Raw genomic sequence first — 23,222 nt, forward strand, 5'->3', positions numbered from 1 at the left:
TAAAATAATAAAAAAAAAACAAGCACTCAAACCATTTATCACCAATTATAGGTCATAAACATGTTCTGCAGAGTACACTGGCAATTCTACCCAGATCCAAAGTCCCAGGGGGCCCAGAACCTCTGCACCCCTCCTGCCCCTGCTGTTCCTTTAGTGACTAACCCTGATACAAAGAGTGGGTAAAAGAATAGTTACATCTCTGCGATTACCCTGTTGCAAAGGTTGCTCTGGAACTGGGAAGAAAAAAGCCAAGACTCCTAGCCCTCCCTATCAGAAAGCCATAGGCTAGGCAACCGAGTGGATCCAGGTGGTTCATTGCTCCCAAAGGTTTATCAATAATTCAGAATTCTCCCTTTGCAGAATATGGGGGTGAATGAGGACTGATTCGGAAAACACACACAATGGTGATCACATCCCTGCTGTTGGGAGTACTTTTGGTACTTTTTACAAAATGCATGTGCCAGGCCTGGATTCAGTAAATTGTATGCAGCAGCCTCAGTATTTACTTTATTGCCTGAAACTCCAAAGTATGCATTTTCTAAGCATCCCTGATACTATATGGAAAATTATCGTCCTCTAAATGTACTTTTGTGGTAAGAAACTGGATTCGAGCTTAATATCCTGGATATAGGCTGTTACATTTTGTGTTATTTGATAAAGGCTGGATACAATACGTTGCCAATCTTTTCTTGCTGGCTGCATTCTGGACTCAATATATACAATACACACCATTTTAATCAAAGCTTTAAATATGTGTATTTTTTAAACATATGGACACAATTATACTAAACTCCCCTGTGCATGATATAGTTGATATAGATTTTTATTGGAGCAACAGCGCCCCCAGGCCGTCAAAAAGGGGCAGCAATGTTATTTTTTTCCTGCAATTAAACAGCTAACTTTCCGTTGTTCTCATTGAAATCAGACACAGTACTTTATTGCAAAATAATCCCGGATGCAACTCCAGTTCTGTTTTTGCATTTTTTTCTCCACTAAAGTATTTGTTTTATACAATGTTGCAGATCTCAGTTTCAAAACCAACTACTTAATGTTTTATTTAATTTTTTTTGACCGGGATAAATGAAATAAAAACAATAATTATCATGTCGACCACTGAACTGTGAGTCATTGTATAATTCGATATCTCACTCTGCATGTTTGTCTATATTTATGTTAAAAACTAGAATCCGTACCCTTCCCTCTGGCTTAGAGAAGGGGTATTAAAGAGATGAACTGCAGTCTAGACATTAATTCTTTAGACAAGACAAAAAATAAAAAAAACAAAATAAAAAAAGAGAAAGGGATCTGAATAGCAGTAAAGGAACACAAAATAAATCTTTGTGTTAACATAGCTAAGAGTGCATAGAGAATCTGCACAAACAGATAAAAAAACCAAACACACAAGTAAACACACATCACCTACAGCTATAGAATGCCCAACATATAAACAAGATTTGAAGTTGACTCTAACTGTATAAAAGTCCCTGACTTTTCCTGACACCATGTAGGCAGGACTTTGTACGTGCAAACATCACCGGAGACTATTATTATGAAGCAGAGAGAGGAGGGCTTCATTCTAAGCCTGCAATAACTGTTTAGAAGGATGGACTATATTGAATCAATTACAAAGCACAGTGTTTGAGCTCTATTACAGTCGAATTTAGGAGGGAGATCAACTAACTGCAGGAAGTTCTCAGGATAAATACTTTTATTTTTATTTTATTTTTTTCTCAATATAATTTTTTTTATTGATATTTAACACATACTGAAAAGGTAAGGGTGGTGATTATATATCTATACAGATACATAGTTATATAGATTTTTTTTTAATTATTATTATTATTATTATTTTTATTATTATTTTTTTAATTTAATTTAGGAACAAAACACAAGTTTCTCTCGAGATATTTAGAGTTTTCCAGTTTCTTTCAGGGTTGGGACAAGATAGTAATTTTGTATATTTTACGAGATTGTTCTATTGCTGACTGGTCTGTAGGGGTAATTACTTTGTATCTTGTGTATGCAGAATGTTCCCTGCAGAAAGCGTTTTAACTTGGTAAGCGTTGTCTAGATCAATGATACATGCTGATAAACTCCAGATAAGTCGTTTTAATATGGAATAGGGTATTGGCAACCACCTGGGAGAAGTTATTGGATGGGTTTCTAGACCTTTTATTTGGCTCTGGATGAAGTTTACACAGTCATTGCTGGTGCTGATGGAGGTCCCACTTCAGATCTAAGCGAGGAGAACATCTCCTGAGGATGTGGAGATAGCTCCAATTCCCTGCTAATTCTTGGCTTTTGGTACACTGGATATATGCACATTCAGGATTTCATTCTTGGAGCTAAGTCGATTTCGTGCTGGAAGTTAAAGTTTCAGGAAGGACTGTATCTGCCCAGGGCTCTGTGGATGGTTCCTTTTTCTCTGGGGCACATGCGATTTCCCACTAATGACAACCACATTGTGAATTGAACAGTCTCTCCCTCTCTCCAACATTCCTGGAACCTGGTCTTCTGGAATTCAGAGCTGGACTCGAGGCTCTCTCTCAGGATTTGGGGGATTGCTTTCTTGTTGAGGCGAAACTCTTTTCCAACTTGTATGATCTTCAGATGATTCATACAACAGGAAGGGCAGCCAACACTCTATTTGGGACAATCTAAATAATCTTCTAACCTTGAGGTGTTTGGGTGTACTTTTAAGACTCATAGAGGAACAGAAAGAGGTAAGTGGGGACTTTTAAAATATCACGCTATGCATTATTATTTTCATTATTTTGTTTCGATTTTGTTTATGTTTTGTTACAAATATGTGTTGTTATATTTAATGTTTTGTGTGTGCTGGTCGTATACTTTCTTAAGGCGATATATCCTCACGGTGATTCAATTTCCTCTACCAATGGTTCTGTTGCTTTTCCTATTTAGCTTTTATAGCCTGATTTATTCATCACTTTAATAGCTTGGTGTTTGTTCTTTATGCGTTCTTGTCACACCTAATTCTCTCTTTCTCTAAACCACATGTTTGCATCCTATTGCCATGTCAATTGTCTTTTAACAATTAGTGGAAGTCAAAGGACAGTGGAAGGGGGTTATAACTGTTAGTCTCTTTGCATCCCAGCTCCCCCGTGGTGATCCCCAGGCAGCAAGGCTGCTAAATCGCTTTATCGTCCTTCCAGATTCAAGTATTTGGTAGAAAGTCCTAGGAAATCCAGTGTTCTATTGAACCTTGGTAGAAACCCCAAGAAAACCAGGGTTCGTCTATAGAACCTTGGTAGAAATCCAAAGAAAACCAGGGTTCGTCTATAGAACCTTGGTAGAAATCCCAAGAAAACCAAGGTTCGTCTATAGAACCTTGGTAGAAATCCCAAGAAAACCAGGGTTCGTTTATAGAACCTTGGTAGAAACTGCAACCAATCTAGTATTCTTCTCTATAAAACCTTGACAGCAACACCAAGGGGTCCAGTTTTCTTCTCTAGGACCTTGGTAGAATCTCGTAGGGAGTCCAGTGTTCGCATCATTCGTGGTTGTGCAGATCAGTAACTTGGGAACACCTAGCTAAAATAAGCAGGATTCGTAAAAAAAAAAAAAAAAAAAAAAGAGATTCTCCTGAGAAGTTTTACCCATTGATCAAACATCCAGGCTTATCCCCAACTTGGCTGATAACCTGTGTAAATGGGCCAGGCTTTTTGGCTCCTCTGAGCCCCGCTGAACATTTTTGGATGTGCTTGCTGTAGGTCAGGATCCAACGAAATTTACTGAACAAGCAATTTGGTTGTAAGTATGCAAACTAACACACACACTTTCCCCATCAGTTTATAAGGATAACATTTTTCCATAGTCTTGCTCTGGCTGTTGTGTATTGTTATAGTCTTTTACTTGTGACACTAAGGATTGTGTTTATCTCTAAGCTACAAAGTCATATCTGATATAGCCATGCATAGGATTGTGTTGAAATCTGCTGAGTTTTGGGATTGAAGGTACATCACCCTTAGCTATTTTTATTACACCATTGCACCTCTTCTATTGGCTAGCTCTGCATCATCTTTAGGATACACCAAGACTGGCAATAAGAAGCTGATAAGATAAGGCTCTTTCAGGAGACATTAAGAGGTTTCAGTTAGACATAGAACATCTGCTGGTGAAATCAAGGTTCCCAGAATCCTGGAGCACAGCAGGGCAATCTGTCACTGGCTTTGTCAGCCATTTGGACATTCAGTTAAGGCATGTGTCCCTTCACACCTTTCATTCCAGCCCTAACATTCTCCCAGACATGGCATGATAACTTTCCTTCACATTCCTGCGAGGCTCTGTAAGATGTCACATGAAGAGGTCTCTCCCCCCTACCTATCATCAGTATTTAAAAAAAAAAAAAAAAAATCTTTTCACTTTTATAAGTATGGTAACAAAAAAACTTAAAACTCTTAAACACCATTAGTCACTCACTATATATTTGCTGCTGCTGTTGATCCAAACCAAAGGAAAACATTTCCATCCATATAGGATTGTGATAACTTGTCCATTGTCCTGCCCTTTGTAGTATGTTTGAGCTCTCCAGGACTTGCAATACATATTAGTTAAAGAAACCCAGTCTTGTTTTGCAGAGATGTTGGGAATGGTCTGTTTGTGACTGATGGCTTTTCGTGTGTTGTTTAGAAGGTGAAGCTGGATGTCTGCCATCCATTATTTTGTAGTAGACCTCAAGTTGCACTGCACTATGGTATATGTTAGAACTTTGTAATAAAGTACCAGCCGCAGCAATGTGTTTATATAACATTCTAGCCTTGGTTTTTTTTGGGAACATTCAAACTCTTGTGCAATCTGAGGTTCCAATTCTTTCCTAGACTTCTACAGAGACATTTGTATTCAGTATTTCAGAGTTCAGACAAAACTCTATCTGGGGTGTATGTAGGTGTGGAGGGAACTCTTATTTCACTACGTAAACAAAGTGATCATATGAAAGCTGGCTGTGCAGATTGCCACATACTGATAGGACAGGAGACGCCAGATCACCCTTCTCAAAAACATTATGTAAACGGGTCCAGTTTATCACCTCCCTCTTCCAGATGTGCCCGTGGGAGGGGAAAGTCCATTATTCATTTCCCAGAAGCCTGCCAGACGCAGGGACACTGGATGTGTGCATTGCTATATGCACACTAATGGAAAAAAGAATTGTGTTTAAAGATGTGGACACTTCATTTGGCAAGTTATGAAAGACTAAATACTCTTTACGGAACCGCTGGACTAAAACTCCCATCATCCACAGCCTGTCTGAGGATAATGCGAATTATAGTCCATAGAAATGGAATAAAATTGCATGTGAGGGTTCCTGCCTCTGGATTCAGTGTGGCTCCCAGTTTAGGGTCAGAATAAAATGTGTTTAATTCCAATTTGTGTGCAGTGATAGAATTAGTCTAGTACCCCATAGACAGTGGGTTACAACTCCAATGATGCTATGCCAGCCAAATGAATGCAAATCCTGTGTGTTTTAATCGAAATTTAGAAAAATAAATAGGGCACAGATTTTCACTATTTAAAGAACACTGTATAAGGAGAAACGTTTTATTTTCTTTATTGAGTAACAATTATCCAACAAAACAATCATAGTTTTTGATTTTAGATTCTTTTGATTTTTTTTGTTAATAGTGTTGGATCTCCTTTTTTATTTTTATTTCCACCGATTCCAGTACAAGTATAATGTATTATAGGGGACACTTCTAAATACATACATCTATCTATCCAATGTGTGGAGACAAGTTGGCACCATTTGTGATATACAGTTATTCAGTAGTTTCTGATAGTCTTAAAGAAAAACAAATTACTCAGTGGTTGTGTGGGCAGCTTGACATAATGATAAGAATAGGCAGATCCCTATGGGTGGTGCCTTAAGGATGTCAAGGATAACAGTGGAGCCACATCAGACATATTCTGCAGGGAGAATATCTCATTAGATTTGTACTTGTAAATCCCAAACTAGATTTGGAAGGATGTTGCTGCCCTCTAGTGGTGGTGTAGTTTGTCACATTTACATAGAGAGGTTAGTTTATGTAGACTAATTAATACAAGATTAAGAATGACCCTTTTGGGGTTGACATAAACTTTTTTTTAAAGTATGTGTAAAATTAATTTCCCAGATTTTTGTAAAAAACGAATAATTTAAACAGTGCACTCCTAATATATGTTACCAGTGCTTCCTAAGAAAGGAAGGGGCACATTTTAACTATCATAATTCAGTTTTGATTTAGATTTTTTTTTTATGCACGTGGATCAGAAACATCATATTTTTAAAACGAATACTTAAAATAAAGTTTTAAAAAAGCTAAGCTTATTTTGCAGATGTGTGTTTAATGTATTTTATTTAACGCTATTAGATGCACCTTTATCCAAAATGAAACTTCTAGTTTGTGTTTATTTCTAAAAAAAATAATAATAATCTAAAACAGCCCAGTGTTTCAGAAAAACACACACAAAAAAAATAGAGATTTTTTTTTCTATTTAGCTCTTCATTCCCCTTTGGTATTTCTCATTTTTGTTATGAAGATCAGATACTTACAATAAAAAAGTACAAAAAATGCTTAAAACCTCTAGTACAAAAAACAGTGTGTAGACATGCAAAACTATTCACAGAAAACAGACAACTATTGTTCTATAGAAGAGCTACACAGCCCAGCGATTTTTAGAGTTTGGGGTAAAATTATTATAATTTTTTCTGGGCTTAATGTGAATTTATTTTTGGTAGACATTGTATTCCTTCTGATGTATCATCTTGACTTGAAACATTTCATTTATATTTGCATTTATTTATTTTTAAAATGCAGATATTTATACAGATGAGATTATACATAACTGTAGTTCTGAATATTATTATTATTATCATGCCTTGATTGTGAAACCCAGTGATTCACAGTTTACACAACCATGTGTATCTGCTGCTGCAGTCCTTGTGCAGTATCCCAGCTCAGACGTGGCAGTGTGTACTTTCTTTGTTAGTTACTTTTGCAGAGCTTAGAGCTCACCGGTTGGCAAAATGTATATTGCAATCGAACTACCAGCTACTAACTCAACGAAAACTATAAATTGGACAAATGTTTGTTTTTTTCCAGCAAAAACATAATTAGGATAAATGCCTTTTGTCATTTTAATGCAATATGTTAACTGTGCCAATGTCTGCTTTACAATGTATAGACCCCCTGTTTGGCACAGCAGTGTTTATGTACAAGACGTGCTAAAAGGATCATTGTTTAAATCCCCTATCTTACATTTTCCTATATGCAATAATTAATAAAGTTCCTTATATTTTGGGATATGAAATAATTTAGTCTAAGAAGGACTCTGCTTAGCTGCTATGCAGCAGTGACTAATTTAGGGAGTGTCTATTTCTTCCAATTTAATTTATCATATAATATTTTAATATATTTCTGGTTAATAATTCCTGTACCAGAATTATTTGTGAAAAGTGGTTATGGTGTCTACTGACTCCAGATTCCCAAGGTTCTGTTGCCCAATAAAATATGTTTAGTGCAGTAATTCTTCAACCAAGGGAGTTGAAGGATTACACATTGCTAATACAGATGTTACCATATACCTGGAGTATCCCATATTGAATGTAAAATTCTATCACATTCTATTTATCCTCCCTGGAGTGACCTGGGTTGGAAGTAACTTTAAAGATAAAAGCATCTCTCTGGATTTAATCTTTTGTTTAGCTGAATTAGTCAGAGCAGAAGGCCAGTCTTAAGAACATTTTCTCCTTAATTTATCTTGAAAGGTAAAACTACTAATACAACAGATAACAACTAATTGACCCATCCAGTGTGTTCACTCTGAAACCTCATGCGTAAACCGACAGGCAATGAAAAAATGCCATTAATTCTGGCATATTTGTTTTAGTTTAATTTAGCAGGATAATTTGCTTGTAGTTGTCCAGTGCCAAATAATGTAATTACTGGTTAGCACAGGAGATAATTGAAATTGAAAATACAGAGCACTGAATCAAATAACTAGCTTAGGGAAGGAGATTTCTCCCCTGTGGAGCTTACAATCTAAATAACTAAACTTCTTCTTCAACTAACAGAAAGACATCTCTGATGTGGGAAAATTGGATTACAATCTGCATAAATTCTGATTTCTTTTAGAATCGGTCATTTGTTTCATTTACTTGTAAAGCATTTGTCAAATAAAAAAAAAGATGAGATTATATTGTATTTTTGCTATTGTAGTGATTTTTTTGTTTTTTACTACACATGTATTTTAAGTTCCAAATTAAATGCAATGCCTTTTGTCATTTGCTGTAATTCCATGTAGATAAATACAGACCCACTATTTCTGAGTTCAGGCTCCAGTAATTTTCAAATGCTTTTCTTAACTGTCTTGTTCCATTAATTTGAGAGAGATATAGTCAATGCATATTGCAGGGCAACAGTCAAATCAATGTACTTTGGTAGGTCCACCTCTCTGTTCTTAAATGTCCAGTTGTCTGGTTACAATTACGTGTCTGTTAGTCCACCCATTGTACAGCGCTACGGAATCTGGTGGCGTTATATAAATAATAAAATAACAAAAATAGTGAGGTTTAATTCAGGCGAGGAAAGTTATACTCAAGAGAGCTTACAGTCTAAAGGTGATACTGACTGCGAATTGAAGTGATGATATTCTATATAAATTAGGTAGAGTAGGAGTGTACAACTGCAACTTCTTACATATGTACTTTCAAGCCATTTCCCTTAATGCCTTGCGGGCCTGTGTCTGAGCTGGGGGAGCACAGTTTAACACCTCTATAGAACAAAAATGTACAATTTACTTACTTATTTCAATGATCATTAGCTTATTAATGTCTGTATATTAGTAACAGACAAGTGCTCTCATAGATGTTTTTTTATGAGTGAGCATGCATACAAACATTTTATATTGCTAATTATAAAGTAGTTTGTTACAGTTTAGTTTTTTTATTCTGCTTGGTACACCAAAGCTAGGATGCACATGTTATTTATGAAAATATAAGCACTGTACATATATCACTATAGATAGTAAAACAGATACAGAGATTAAAAGTTAGAATTGAGAGTCTCATGTTATTCCTGCCCAGAATCCCTAGCTGCAGTGTATGTCGTACCAATCTGGTGCTTTGTCTTGGGTGTGGAGTTAGCAAAACAATACATTGCTGATAAAACTTTCTGCTTCAGTTTTCAGTTGCCAAAATGCCACGGCATATGCTCTGTGGAGTATGTTGGAGTTTTATATAATATAATATTCAATGTACTGAGTCCATTTTATCCTGTTTGCTACATGACTATGGTTGATTAATGTGGCCCTATACCACCACGAAATAATTTGCAGCAGTAAAGTTGGACTATGAAGAGCTCTAACGACCTCTAGTGGTGCTTTGTACACCTATCACTCAACTTATTTGACTGAGATAAATGTTGGGTATCGGCAAGCCTTGCTTAGTAGACAACTGAATGTCTTGCTTCTTGCATGGTTTTGTTGTTTGCATGTCCCAAAGGGAAATTTCAATAAGATCTGTTTTTAAAATATTTGTGTCAATCACTTGCTCCAGGAAGTAATTTTCATATGGTACAGCTCTACGAACAGACTACATGTCTGTTCGTCCATCCACTGTAAAGCGCTGCGGAATTTGATGGCGCTATATAAATAATAACATAATAGTAATACGGAATTTGCTGTCGCTATATAAATGATAATATGGGATATATAAAAACACAGGTTATAGCTCAGTACAGATCCTGCTATAAGAAGCAATATGGATAACACAAAGATATCTGTATTCAATAAACAATTTAATTCTATCCGTCAGCCTGATGTGTCTGATGCTATGGGCAAATAAGTGTCACACCTAGAAAGTATTTGTAATCAATAGATGGGGCAGATTAATTACTGGATCAAGTGCTATTGTAGAATTTTCATTAGTATTTAGAAATGAATAGTACTGGTGTAAACATTAACCCCTTAAGGACACATGACATGTGTGACATGTCATGATTCCCTTTTATTCCAGAAGCTTGGTCCTTAAGGGGTTAATGATATTTTTCACGTTTATTAGGCAGATTTAGATATATATGTTGTCACAAAGGTCTGTAGTGCTGGCAACACAGACATTTTAAGTGTAAATGTTAGATTTTTATCATCCAGTTATTTTCGTTTATATTAACTTCTACAAAATGAGTAACATTTTTTAAATGAAAAGCATTAACCATAAAATGTCTGGCACCACTAGAAAAGCAGTCTTAACCCATTTTCAATCAACCAATTATAGTTCAATGTACAATCAATGTATAAATATAGAGGGATTTCTACAAGAGTTGTATCCATCTACCCCCACACACCATCACTTCACAGATAATGAGTTGCATCATTGCATCTTTAAGACGTGACCCCCACAGGGTAGAATGTGATAAAGATTCAAACATGGAATCTCTTTGAAGTCTCTGAGACTAGATTCATTAAAGGGCACATATCTTGCCATATGGCAGCAATTATCTGTATTTTCGAAACTTTTCACCAGTTCGCGAAGGGTTCCAATCCCCTCTGGCAGCTAAATGGTTAACAGGCTTTTTGAGACATTCAAAAAATATTTTTCATATGGTTGGAAAGTTACACCCATCTTCATCCAAGCAATTGGCCAATGTTAACTAATTATATTCTTTGTTTTCTGTGTACATGTCTCTGTTTAATGTTCCAGCTCTCTACCTCCCTAGTCATCTCTTAGCTCTCCCTTACATGATCTCATCTTCAGTAGTGCGCCTGTTATGATAACTTTACCTTTCTATTAAATATTGCTGTTATTATGAAACATATCGGCAACTGCGTTAGCTCTCAGCACACAGTGTGCACATGGTTAAAAGATCAAGATACTAATAGACTCCAACCATGACACTTACTCCTGACCCACTATTAGCTCTCAGCACACAGTGTACACTGGCTTAAAGCAGCATGATACTAATAGACTCCTTATTACATATGCATCTGGCGATACAAATAATCTGCAGTGGTAATTTTTAGCCAAACAAAGTAGCTGACATGGTTAACAGAAGCAGCCATCTTTACAAATGAAACCAGATTGAAATCAGAAACAGTTCAGTCCTCAGAGTCACAGCCCCAGTCCTGCAGTTTGAAGCTTCACAGCTTTTCAGTTAGCCATAGAATGAATGTCTCAGGTCTCAGCTGTAGAGTGACTGAGCACTTTAAAGAAGATGAAGGGTATGTGCAGTAGGAGCTATTAAAACAATTAGTGACAGACAGCGTAGTGCTCCTATGGACAAGCCTCCACTGTCCCTTAGACTGTGAGCTCAATTGAGCATGGCGCCCCACCACTATTTGCTCCTGTACATCCGACTTGTTTTGTTGCAACTACTTTATTGTGAGTCCACCTATTGTACAGGGCTGAAGAACATGTTAATATAAAAATGACAATAACAATAAATGGAAAATAATTACATTATATGTATGGCAGAGTGAATTCATTAGAGATGTTTCTGGGACAAAGTACTAATATTGGTGCAGATAAGTTACATTCTTCTGGTTTCCATGGTGATTGCACTGCAATTACTTTAATTTTGTAACGTGTACTTTATGCAAACACTCTTTAAAGGTTTTAAACACCTATTTTTGGCCCATGTTTTTGGTGGTCATTTTCAGATAAGCACAGCTCTGATATATGTATGTGTATGTTACAAAAACATGATGATGTGCATTAGATTAATGGATCTTTTGCTGGCTTTTAAGAGCAACTGCTGTTATGACAGCAACATCCTTTGTTTACCATGATGTGTCCATCATCTTAGTTTAATGGCAACTGCGGAGACAACATGCTCTACCAAACCATCTTTAGTTCAAGAGATGGTGAAATGTAGCATACTGCTCCGTTATTGTCTGCATTGGACATTGTAAGGTTTTATTCTTTGTAAGAAGACCAGTGTTCAGATATAAAGCACTCTAGTATGGGATTGCCCAGATACCAAAAATCGCAATATATTTTTTACGCACATGTTTTTATTCTTATAGAAAAACAACATAATTTATGTTATTTTGTAAAAAAATCATTGGTTGATATGTAATATATTTGTATTCGTCTTGATTGAGCCATGTAATGATTGTAAAGAGCTCCGTGCTGAATAGAACACAAACTACAAATGTCCCTATTTAACTATACATTTAGCAAATGTTTTTTGCTTTAAAATGTGTCAATGAATGTTTTTAGTTTAATTGTAATAACCAAAGGCCTAGATATTTTTTCATCATCAATATTTCTTTACTTAAATGCAATGTTACAGTTTCTCTATGATTTTTGTGCCGTGCTTTGAAAAAATAATTCCTACTTTTCCAACTTATTAACATTATTTTGCTATACGAATCTGGAACAAAATTGTGTTTTTGTACAGAGCCATCTATTATGTGATATTATTCTGTCTAGACAGAAAGACAATGTAGGTAGTTAACAATTACACCCCAACCTTTTGGCCTTTTTTGTTAATATTGTCAGGTTCCCAGCCAGTTCTATACCGCGAGCGCGGCTTTTGGGTAACTGCGCGCCGCTCGCGGCAGCTTTGGTGTCCCGTGTGCAGCTCGTGGCGGCTTCACCCTCCTCCTCACTGCTCACTGCAGCTTCCGCTCGCACTTCTCCCCTCGCCATATTTAAATAGGCGCCCGAGTCAGCAACATGACTCGGCACACAATAATGATGTCACACCTCACAGTGGAAGGACTAAATGCCTTCTACGTGTTGTAATCAATTCTATTTGGAAGTTAGCCAATCAGAATTACCCTAAGCATTTATAAACTTACCTCTCCCATGTCTCCTTGCCCTGCTGTGGTCTTTATTATCCCAATAGCGCGTTATAGTGTGTCTGGATTATTTGGTTACCAAACTTTCGCTTGTCTTATGTTTACTCTGTCTTCTCTGATCCTTGACCTCAGCTTGTTTCTTTGTATTCCGTCTCTCTCTTATCCTTGACCTCGGCTTGTATTCTTACTATTCTATCTCTTTGCATAGCCCTGCCATTCTATTTCTGTGTGTCTGTGTCTGTGACCAGTCTGCGTGTCAAGGTTTCCCTGACAACCATGACAAATATGCTCTGAAAGTGCAGCCATTTTCTGTAGATATTGACTCCATTTTGTGACAGAGATGTTAAAACATTATCCAGCAAAATTGAATGTTGTTAGGTTTTGATGATTATTTTTTCAGAATAAGTTTACTATGGGCTCTGTTTAGTTATTCACTGAGCCTGGATTTTGACCGGAGTTTATCCAAACTCCCAATTCTGAACCAATGCTGAATATAACAGAGCAAATGCCAGGAACATCAATCAAGGCTTTCACTAAAGTGTCAGAAATTCAAGCTGTATACAAAGCGGATTTAAAAATCTAGGTAGAAAAAAAAAAAGTGAATTAGAAATAATCTCCAAGTCAGTTATGCTTTCAGTTTGGCTATTTGTCCTAAAATTCGAAATACACATTGAATTTCTTAAGGTTTACACTTTAGAGAATAACATTGCAAAAAATGTTTTTCTTAAAATGATTAGCATTTTCAACAACCAATTGGCACTGCGCATGCTTTTAAAAAAAAACAACAACTTAATTAATCATAGAAAGGTAAAGCAGTATCTTGGAATTTGGTAATTTCTTAATATCCTGTAGAAACACAGAACAATTAATATGCTACAGTAAACAAATTAATTTATAATCTTTTTTCTTTTCTTTTTCCAATTTTCAGCCACCATGGAACATGTCATAAGGACATCCCTTATTTTGGGATGTCTTCTAATGATCGGTAAGAACATTAATTATTTGAATCATTCTTTCCATAGGCTTTTTTGCATTTTTTTACATATATGTTCATATGTACGATTCAGATGACAACAGTCATGCTAAAGCCTCCGTGACTTACTGAGACAAAATCATGGTTTCATGAATGACATTATACCCCTTTGTACAGCTCTACAGAATCTGAGGAAGCTATATAAATAATAAAATAATAATAATACCGTTTTACACAACTTTCCTTGCTTTCTGCTACTCTGTATTTATCAATATCTTATATTTATCTTCTTTTTGTATCTTTTATTTTTTAAATAATTATTTTATATCTTTCTTTCTGTCAATGACTATATTCTGTCTCTAGTCTATAAAGACAGAGTTTGAGTTTTGTTATTTTTTTTTTCTGCTGTACAGGTCCATGGTCCATCAGCAGTGAACACCCGTTACCATCAATATTCCCAGAAAAAGAAGACATGGTCGAACAGTTGTATTCTTCCTTTACGCTCAAGTGCTCTAGCGAAAGTGAGCTGAGCTGGGAATACCCAGAGTCTGAAGATGATAGTGGCAATGTAGATATTTGGAGTGAAGAAAACAACAGTGGCCTGTTTGTCTCTGTACTTAAAGTCCACAATGCTTCTGGTATAAACACAGGACTATATACATGCTACCACAACCACACTCAGATAGAGGACTATGATATTGAAGGCACCAGTATATATGTCTATGTTCCAGGTCTGTATACTACTGCTCCACTAAACATTTTTACGCCTCATTAATTAGTGTTTTATAAGAGAATCAGCTGAGATTCACCCCTCCAGCTTCTTTAGACTTGATATCAGTTTGTTATAGACCTATATCGTCTTAGCACTGAAGGATACATTTTAGACAAAATCACAGATTTTAGACAATTAATTACATTATTTTGTTTCTGCAGAAAGGAAGAGGTAATGAGTCATTAATTTATAAAATGATGCTTTGGTTACAGCAATGTTAGATATATAATGTAACTAGTAACTAATACTTTCTTTGTGATTGTACAGATCCATCGATGGCCTTTGTCCCCTCCATGATGCTAGAACATATAATTGTGGTAGAGGAAAGAGATTCGGCAATTGTCCCATGCCGCACCACTGACCCCACCAGCCAAGTGACTCTAAGAAATCAGGAAACCGTCAGGACAGTCAACGCCTTTTATGACAGCAAGCAAGGGTTTGTGGGTAACTTAACAGGAGTATACACCTGTGAAACAAAAGTCAATGGCGTGATGTTTACAACTGAGCCCTTCATCGTACAGAGATGGAAAGGTACTTGGAATATGTTTTGTAACATTACAGCTCACTTACCCTTGCTGTTAGATGGTCCTCCAAACATTGGAATCAGGGCTCAAATTTATTTTTTTTGTCACTAGCTATTGGCAAGTGAAAATTCAGCCCTGGCGAGTAAAAATTCAACCTTGGTGGCACAGTCTCTCCAGGCTTTTAATGGCTAATTACGTGTGATGCCTTTTTTTTTAAAGCTCTGATTGGAATGAAACGTTGCAGACCTAAACTACTAGAATGATAGGCCATTCACTTAAATGGTCTGGTGGAAATAAGAGACACTATGCTAGAGAATTTATGGTCTCCATGAAATAACAAAATGGGTGGAGTGCTGTTACTATTACTCGAGTCTAAACTGCGGACTAGAAACTACTTTGAGAAATTAAAGTGCATAACTTTCTAGACTAATTAATCTCTTCATTTAAAACAGTGTGTCTAAAATGTTACCAGTCATCATTCATAATGTTTAGAAATACAATGTTTAAATATAACTTTTTACATCTATAGATATATTTCAGCATTTTAGAAATGGCTTTCTCATAACAAGGGATTATAGCCCTTCTAAACAGATTCAGAAACATTTAGACTATTAATTAATTGAACATGGACACTGAGCCTTAACTGTGCCCTAATAGCTTTCACTCAAAAATTCACTCAATGTATTCCTGATTTAGTTATTGCTTATTATAGTTGACATATTTTAGCATAATTTGTATGTAATGTATTCTTGTTTTGTTGTTTTAGCTATTCAAGACTTTCGTGTCGAGATGAATGCTCCAAAAACCGTTTTCAGATCTGGAGAAACCATCACAGTTTCATGTAATATATTAGACATTGAGGTGGTTAACTTGCAGTGGACTTACCCTGGAGTACAGGTAAATAAAAACACTTTATTTTTCTTGGTTCCCATATTTCCTTTTAACCTTTACCTTTATATAAATGTAATATATAAGAATATAAATACTTAGTAAGCTCTTTGGGTCAGAAATTAGTTATTCATTGCCTACTCTGCCCAAAGAATATTACTGTATAAATGATATTCTGTTTTGAGCAGAGAACAAGAATTTACTTGTCCCAATATTTGTGTATTGCGTAGAACACTTAATCTAGCATATAAATGACCTTCAACTGTGCGCAATTTACATTAATGAAATTCCATTGTTAAAATGTAACTGTCACCGTGTGAATATAAAAAAATATGTAAATCAAACATCTTTTTCTGCAGGCTACATATTATAACGTCTCACTTGTAATAATAGATGGTATATACCGTAGATGGCCTGTGTTTTATGACAACACACCTAGTGATAACAAACAGAAGATATATGAGAACACTGAGAATGGGCAAGAACTTCATTGTTTGCCCTTTGGGTCCCACTCAGGTCTCAAAAATGTACCGGCATTTCGGATATGAATCACCCTTTGGAGCAGTCAGATATGTGACCGACTTGGATTTCCTCTGTAATAGCACATATGAACAAAATCCTTTTTGAGACCCAAGCAGGGAGTAACTGAAGTTTTTGCCAACACTTAGTGTTCTCATATCTTACATTTCTTTTTGTTTCAATGCATTTGCTTATGGTCTGAATAAATTCAGAAAATTCACTTAGAATTCTCATAAAACAGTAACTAATCATGAAAGGTGCAAAAAAGACAAAACTTTTCAGGCTACTTTTAAACCATTTTAATAAACTGGAACAGGTTTTTGAAATGAAACCACCAAAAAAATGCACTTTTAACTTTAATAAATCCCCCCGCCTTTTTATATACCTTGTCATTCTTCAAAAATTTGATCATTTATAAAATGCTTTCTTTTTTATCTTGCTAAATACAGAGAGGGGCTGGTTTTACAAAGGTTGTAGAAACCAAGAAGCCATATCAGAAACTGGAATACACGCTATCTATCCCCAACGCTACAGTGGAGGACACCGGGGAGTATGTGTGCGCGGTTAACCATGCAACACAAGATACCAAAGAAATGAAGAAGGTCACTATGACTGTGCATGGTAAGAAAGACTTGATCATTGTGAGATAGAAAGCAAAGGAGTTTTGAGCATCGAGAATTAAAGCTTGTCTCAGACAAAGTCCTCTCTGACACTACCGATGTTGTTAAAGATGAACTGTCACTCAGAGAAGCGACCGTACTTGGTTCCTTCATCCCACTAAACACTATTTGAGTATTTACTGTCTGAATAGAGCAGCAATAGAGTTGCATTTTTGTGTTGCATTGTCATTGTAACCCTCGTTGTCTCAGGTGCAAACATGCATGTTCGGGAATCAAAAGGAGATATTCCATATGGGCCCATATACTATGATCTTTCTCTATCAGTGCCATATACACGTGTTCTTTGTGTACTGAACTATTATTATTATTATTATTATTGTCATTTATATAGCGCCAACAGATTCCGTAGCGCTTTACAATATTACAAGAATTAACTCATTTAATGCTACTAAAAGAAGGATGTTTAAACAATGACTGTTTCTTGTAACTTCTAGAGAAAGGGTTTATTGATTTGGAACCTAATTTTCAATCACTGGAATATGCAAATCTTCATGAAGTTAAGAGCTTCTCCATTGACCTACATGCATATCCAGCACCAAAGGTCTTCTGGTTAAAAGACAACAATACCCTAAGTGATAATCTGACAGAGATTACAACAAGCACTGTGAGACTCCAGGAAACCAGGTACGCAAAGACCACTTTTGTTTTATTCCATACATGTCTGTCTCAGCTTTTCAGCCTTTAAAGGTAAAAAAAAAAAAAAAATGAATACCAGTAATGGAGTAAGTTATAACAGAAGATTCTGATGAGCAATACATCTCAGAAATATTTAGACACATGAGTTTAATCACTAAATAGGCAAAAGTTGTGGGGAAGAATTAAAGGGACACTATAAGCACCAAAACATCTTTAGATTAATGAAGCAGTTATGGTGTATAGATCATGCCCCTGAAGACTCACTGCTCAATCCTCTGCCATTCGGGAGCTAAATCACTTTTTCTATGCAGCCGTAGTAACACCTCCCCTGGCTGAGACTCACACATCCTACATGCAAAAAGTTATTTTTTTTTATTGTGTTATTATAACATTTCAAGACTATAGATTCAATAGATATGTTCAAACCTCAAATTTATAAATGTTGTTTTATTATTTTAATTAGCATTAAAATAATTACGTATACCATACAGCATGCATTCTCTTTATCAGAAAATTTCAATTATTATCATTTTTTATTATAAATCAAAGTGGATACAATTGTCATCTACTGTAGGTTCCAGAGTAAATTGAAATTAATTCGGGCCAAAGAAGAGGACAGCGGCGTATACACTCTTGTGGCCCAAAATGATGCTGAAACTAAACGTTATTCCTTTGAATTACAAATAAAAGGTGACAACATATTAATTATCTCTCTCTCTCGCTTTCTTATTGTATTCTTTTATGTTAAATAATAATTAAACACAGATTCAATTAGGCAGACTTGCCATTCAACAGCTGTCAGTTTGTTTCCATTGAACCTGTAGCTTTATTTAATTAATATTTATTACAACAGCTACACTATATTCTTATTACTATAACCTATGTGTTTATCTGGTTGTAGCTACGAGCCATATTTGATAACTATTTTAGGCCGCACTGAAAAATATATTTTCTTCAATGTGTGATGGCAAAGTAAAAATTTCGTGCCCCTTTTTATTTTTTAATTCTGTTACATACCTAATTCGTAGTTTGCTTTTATTTTTGTAGTTCCTGCATTGATTTTGCAGTTGTTTGATGACCACAATGGTTCTTCTAGTCACCAGACTGTTGGGTGTCGGGGCAAAGGCATGCCTATTCCGGATGTGGAATGGTTAGTTTGCAAGGACATTAAGAGGTGAGAAAATAATACTTTTTGAGCCCCAATGTGCTGTTATTTCCACCATATTACGGTAGTAATAATGCATATCTTGTTCTTCCCAGATGTAATAATGATACCTTTTGGTCAACTCTGGTTCTTAATGGATCGGAAATCAGCATGGAGACTCATGTAATGGAGGAGAACTCAATAGAAAGCAAAGTCACCTTCAAGAACATAGATGAGACACTGTCAATCAGATGTATTGCAAGGAATGACCTTGGTGTTGATGCTAGAGAGCTGAAATTAGTAGCACCCAGTAAGTATTAAGTAAAACATAACATTTAAATAGTTTTCAGACAAATCATCTTCTTGATTTGCAAATAAAGGATGTGATGCTTCAATAGTGTCAAGTATGCCATAAATGTGTGATAATATTACATGGGGATAGAGAATAACTGCAATACTGTAGTGGCATGTTCTTTTTTTTTATCATAGGATCCAGCAATTCAGTATATTATAGCATACCCCCATCCGTTTAAATTTTGTTAATGAAATAGAACCTCACTGAAGCATCTATTTGGAACTTCAGATGATTTGCAGTTTTAAATATATTCATTGCCCGAACAACAATGTGACCTTCCCTAGTGATAAATTCCAATATAACTTTCTTTATCAAATTTGTTAAAAACAGGAAATTTGATCTACGAGATGGATGGTCTGATGCATTTCACACAATAATTTGTTGCTCTTTTCCCCTTATTTCTAGTCTGCCAATAATGGATATGTAAATATTGAATTAGGTTTCCTGCCAGACGTTTCTGCTCCCTGGGTCTGTTAACTTTGGCAGAACATATAGTCAACATTTTAATAACTTCTGTCAAAATTGTAAAAATATAGTTTATGATTGTTTATAAGTGCATAGATAAATAGATGGGTAGATTGTATTGAGGAAAATAATACCGTTGTAATTTATTAACAAAAAATGCAATTTTGCCTTACATGTAAAATTAAAAAAAAAGGTTTTGCCTCACATCTATTCATCTTTCTTATTTTAAATGTTACTTTTTTTTATTAGAATATCCTGTAATGGTATTTAATTTTCTGTGTTAAATATTCTGAAAATGTTTCCATTCTTTTTCAGCCCTACGTTCAGAGCTAACAGTGGCGGCCGCAGTTCTTGTCCTGCTTGTTATTGTCATCATATCCCTCATTGTGCTTGTTATACTATGGAAACAGGTATGAAATAATGCTATGCTTGCTATGTATCCTAATATATGGTTATAAATGTAAAGAGCCATTTTAAAGCTTGTCTCTCCTTTTCAGAAACCAAGATATGAAATTAGATGGAGGGTCATTGAGTCTATCAGCCCAGATGGCCATGAGTATATCTATGTCGACCCAATGCAGCTACCTTACGATTCACGGTGGGAGTTTCAAAGAGATGGACTTGTTCTCGGTAAGAGAAGAAAAATGAAATATTCATACTTTGTAATAATCAAATACTTGGACACATTATGACCTATGTCATTTATGTACAGTGCCTGTTAAACTCTTCCTTGCCCCAAGCACTTGTACAAATGAGAATAAGCATGATCCCAATTTAAATAAATAAGGTTATCAAATAGACAATAGCAGGAAATATAATTACTATTGGTACTATTTTGAAAGATTAGTAGCTGTCACAAACTATAAAGACAAGACGCCTAGCAGTAAAAAAATTTGCATGTCTTCTCTATAACCCCAATGTACTGCGAAATGCTATGCCTGAGGATTGCCATTGGGGTACCTCTCACCTGTCTGTTATGCCTTTATGCACAGCAAAAATACAAAAAAACAACAACTATACAGACAAGACATTGTTACTAATCATATGTGCAAATTGTCTGTTTATGTGAGCATACAATGATGACTGGTTAAATGAATATTAAATTTAACGACAATACAATTTTACCCATTTTTATAATCTTAAGTGACTTATGTAGACTTTCTACAAATAAATAATACCATTTACCAGCAACTTAATATTCGCTATGATATTTCTGTTACTCTATGAACACTGTGTTGGAGAAAGAATCGTATTAAGAGTACTTTGCATAATAATCACAATATCATATATTATTATTTCTTCTTATTTTAGGTAAATTGTGTTTTTGTTACTTTGTCTGACATTGGGTCACTACAACGTTTTGAAGAACAGGAACAATCTAAACCTTAGCTAAATGGGGGAGGGGGGCTGCCACTGTTCATTAAAACATTCATTCCCAGTTATGCCTAATTGACCTATGGTGGTTTAAAAGAGATTTTTTTAAATTCCACTCTGGTATGGTCGGGGAGTGAATGGTCTGTACGTTATAGTGCTTAGAACATTCTTATAAGAACATTCTCATCATACGATCAGTTTCCTGCTTAGTGATGAATTTGCAGATGGTGGTAGAGTTGTAGGGAAAGATTTATCAAGGTAAAAAAAGTCGCTGTTCTGGAGCAGTGTGTAAATAATACCTAAACAGCATGGAAACTAGTTGAATGTTTCATTTACCACTTTACACCCCAAATAATATCTGTTTTCATTTGATACCTGTTGCCTATAGTGTTGGAGCTTGTCATTTTTGCCTTGATATATCTGCAGATAATTTTCTACTAAATTATTAATCGTTGACATCACATGACACTGGTGTCAGGGAGTCAGTACAGGTGTAGTTATATAGTATGTTCGGTGATTCTTGTAGATGCTTGTTCCCCGAATGTTAGATGCAACCTAGATCCAGTTTAATACTAATTATTGGAGCACTCATGTCTTGAGACTTGCAATGAAGGATCTTATTTTTCCTGTGGTATAAATTTTACTGCAGAGCGAAGAAGTCTAAAGAATACTTTTTAATGTGCAGGTCGAATCCTCGGATCTGGAGCATTTGGTAAAGTAGTAGAAGGTACCGTCTATGGACTAAGCCGTTCCCAGCCAGTGATGAAAGTAGCAGTAAAAATGTTGAAACGTAAGTAGCTTTTACTAGTATTATCAAATAACACTGTGAGACTGTAAACGTATAGATCTATAACATTTAGATTTAAATATGCTTTTTGTGATCTGTCTTTGTGGCTGGTTATCTGTGAATTACAGCGAGATGACATATATTGTCCCATTGTTAAATGAGAAAAAAATATATATTTTCTCTTCTATTTCTGTCAGAACTTTGTTTAATAATTTTTGCTATTTCATTCAATAGCTACTGCTAGATCAAGTGAAAAGCAAGCCCTCATGTCTGAGCTGAAAATAATGACACATCTTGGTGCACATCTGAATATTGTGAACTTATTGGGAGCATGTACCAAATCAGGTATGTCATCAATGGTATACCACCATTATTATTTTTTTTTATTATACTATGTCCACAGTGCACATTTTAATAAACACTTTAGCTCAATAATGGTGTGACTTTGAATAAATCTATTGCATATTTAATTTCTCAAAAATTAGATACATTTGTATAAATATTCCTAATATAAATACATTACTGAACACAATACGGTCAGATTTGATCAGCAACATCAACAGTTGCATCTTGATCATACTAGAACTAGTTATTGCTTTAGCTGGGCAAATTCGTAGTGGGCCACTGGCTAGATCCCGTGCTAATGATGAAAGTTTATCAACCTGTGCAGTCAGAATGCCTAAGTGTGATGTTATTTACTATACATACACATGTGGCATAGCACTGGACTGGTATCTGTGGCTATGAGGATCTGCTCCTAGAGGTGCAGAGTTTTATTTCATTGGACTCTGTTGCTTTCTCAAATCGATATTGGATTATTTTCTATTGTTTTTTTTTAAATAAGAAGAAAAAAAAAAAGATTGTTCTGTTGGTAATTTGTGTTTTCATAGAACTGACTTGATTTTTTACTTTGATCTACAAGGTCCAATTTATATTATTACGGAATACTGCTTCTATGGAGATCTCGTGAATTATCTTCACAAGAACAGGGACAATTTTCAGACTCGGCACCCAGACAAACCAAAGAAAGATCTGGATATCTTTGGGTTGAACCCAGCTGATGAAAGCACAAGAAGGTATGGTCTCAAGCACAGTTTTTTGCTTATTATATTATAAAATGATTCTCCGGAAAATACAATCTTAGAGTCTGTTTATTTTCATATTTTCTATTTTTTATTTTTTTATTTCTGTGATACATAAATGGCTTCCAAAAAGAGCAAACAAACCAATCTATTCAGTGTGATATCCCATTTGGTTATTCCAGTTCTATTTTTCAATATAAATATGTGCAAGAATCAAAACTCAGCCCT

The 23,222-nt window shown here is 35.5% G+C and overlaps 1 protein-coding gene across 2 annotated transcripts in view; it reads left to right on the forward strand.

Moving 5' to 3' along the window:
- The first annotated feature begins 1,665 nt into the window (after positions 1–1,665).
- The window catches only part of PDGFRA (platelet derived growth factor receptor alpha), a 29,504-nt gene continuing 7,947 nt past the window's right edge, over positions 1,666–23,222 (forward strand). The window contains exons 1-15 of one of the 2 annotated variants that reach the window (XM_063458013.1): positions 1,666–1,773; positions 13,717–13,780; positions 14,182–14,499; positions 14,808–15,071; positions 15,831–15,961; positions 16,921–17,092; positions 17,586–17,775; positions 18,362–18,477; positions 18,835–18,961; positions 19,048–19,241; positions 20,067–20,161; positions 20,249–20,381; positions 21,811–21,915; positions 22,147–22,257; positions 22,835–22,988. In XM_063458013.1, the coding sequence (XP_063314083.1) occupies positions 13,729–13,780; positions 14,182–14,499; positions 14,808–15,071; positions 15,831–15,961; positions 16,921–17,092; positions 17,586–17,775; positions 18,362–18,477; positions 18,835–18,961; positions 19,048–19,241; positions 20,067–20,161; positions 20,249–20,381; positions 21,811–21,915; positions 22,147–22,257; positions 22,835–22,988 (2,162 nt within the window). In that variant the 5' untranslated portion in view covers positions 1,666–1,773; positions 13,717–13,728. Of the gene's footprint in view, positions 1,774–2,011; positions 2,724–13,716; positions 13,781–14,181; positions 14,500–14,807; positions 15,072–15,830; positions 15,962–16,920; positions 17,093–17,585; positions 17,776–18,361; positions 18,478–18,834; positions 18,962–19,047; positions 19,242–20,066; positions 20,162–20,248; positions 20,382–21,810; positions 21,916–22,146; positions 22,258–22,834; positions 22,989–23,222 lie in introns of those variants that run through there. The other variant, XM_063458014.1, reaches the window with a different exon arrangement.

The sequence above is a fragment of the Pelobates fuscus genome, chromosome 6 (assembly GCF_036172605.1).
Source record: "Pelobates fuscus isolate aPelFus1 chromosome 6, aPelFus1.pri, whole genome shotgun sequence".
Classification (NCBI taxonomy): domain Eukaryota; kingdom Metazoa; phylum Chordata; class Amphibia; order Anura; family Pelobatidae; genus Pelobates; species Pelobates fuscus.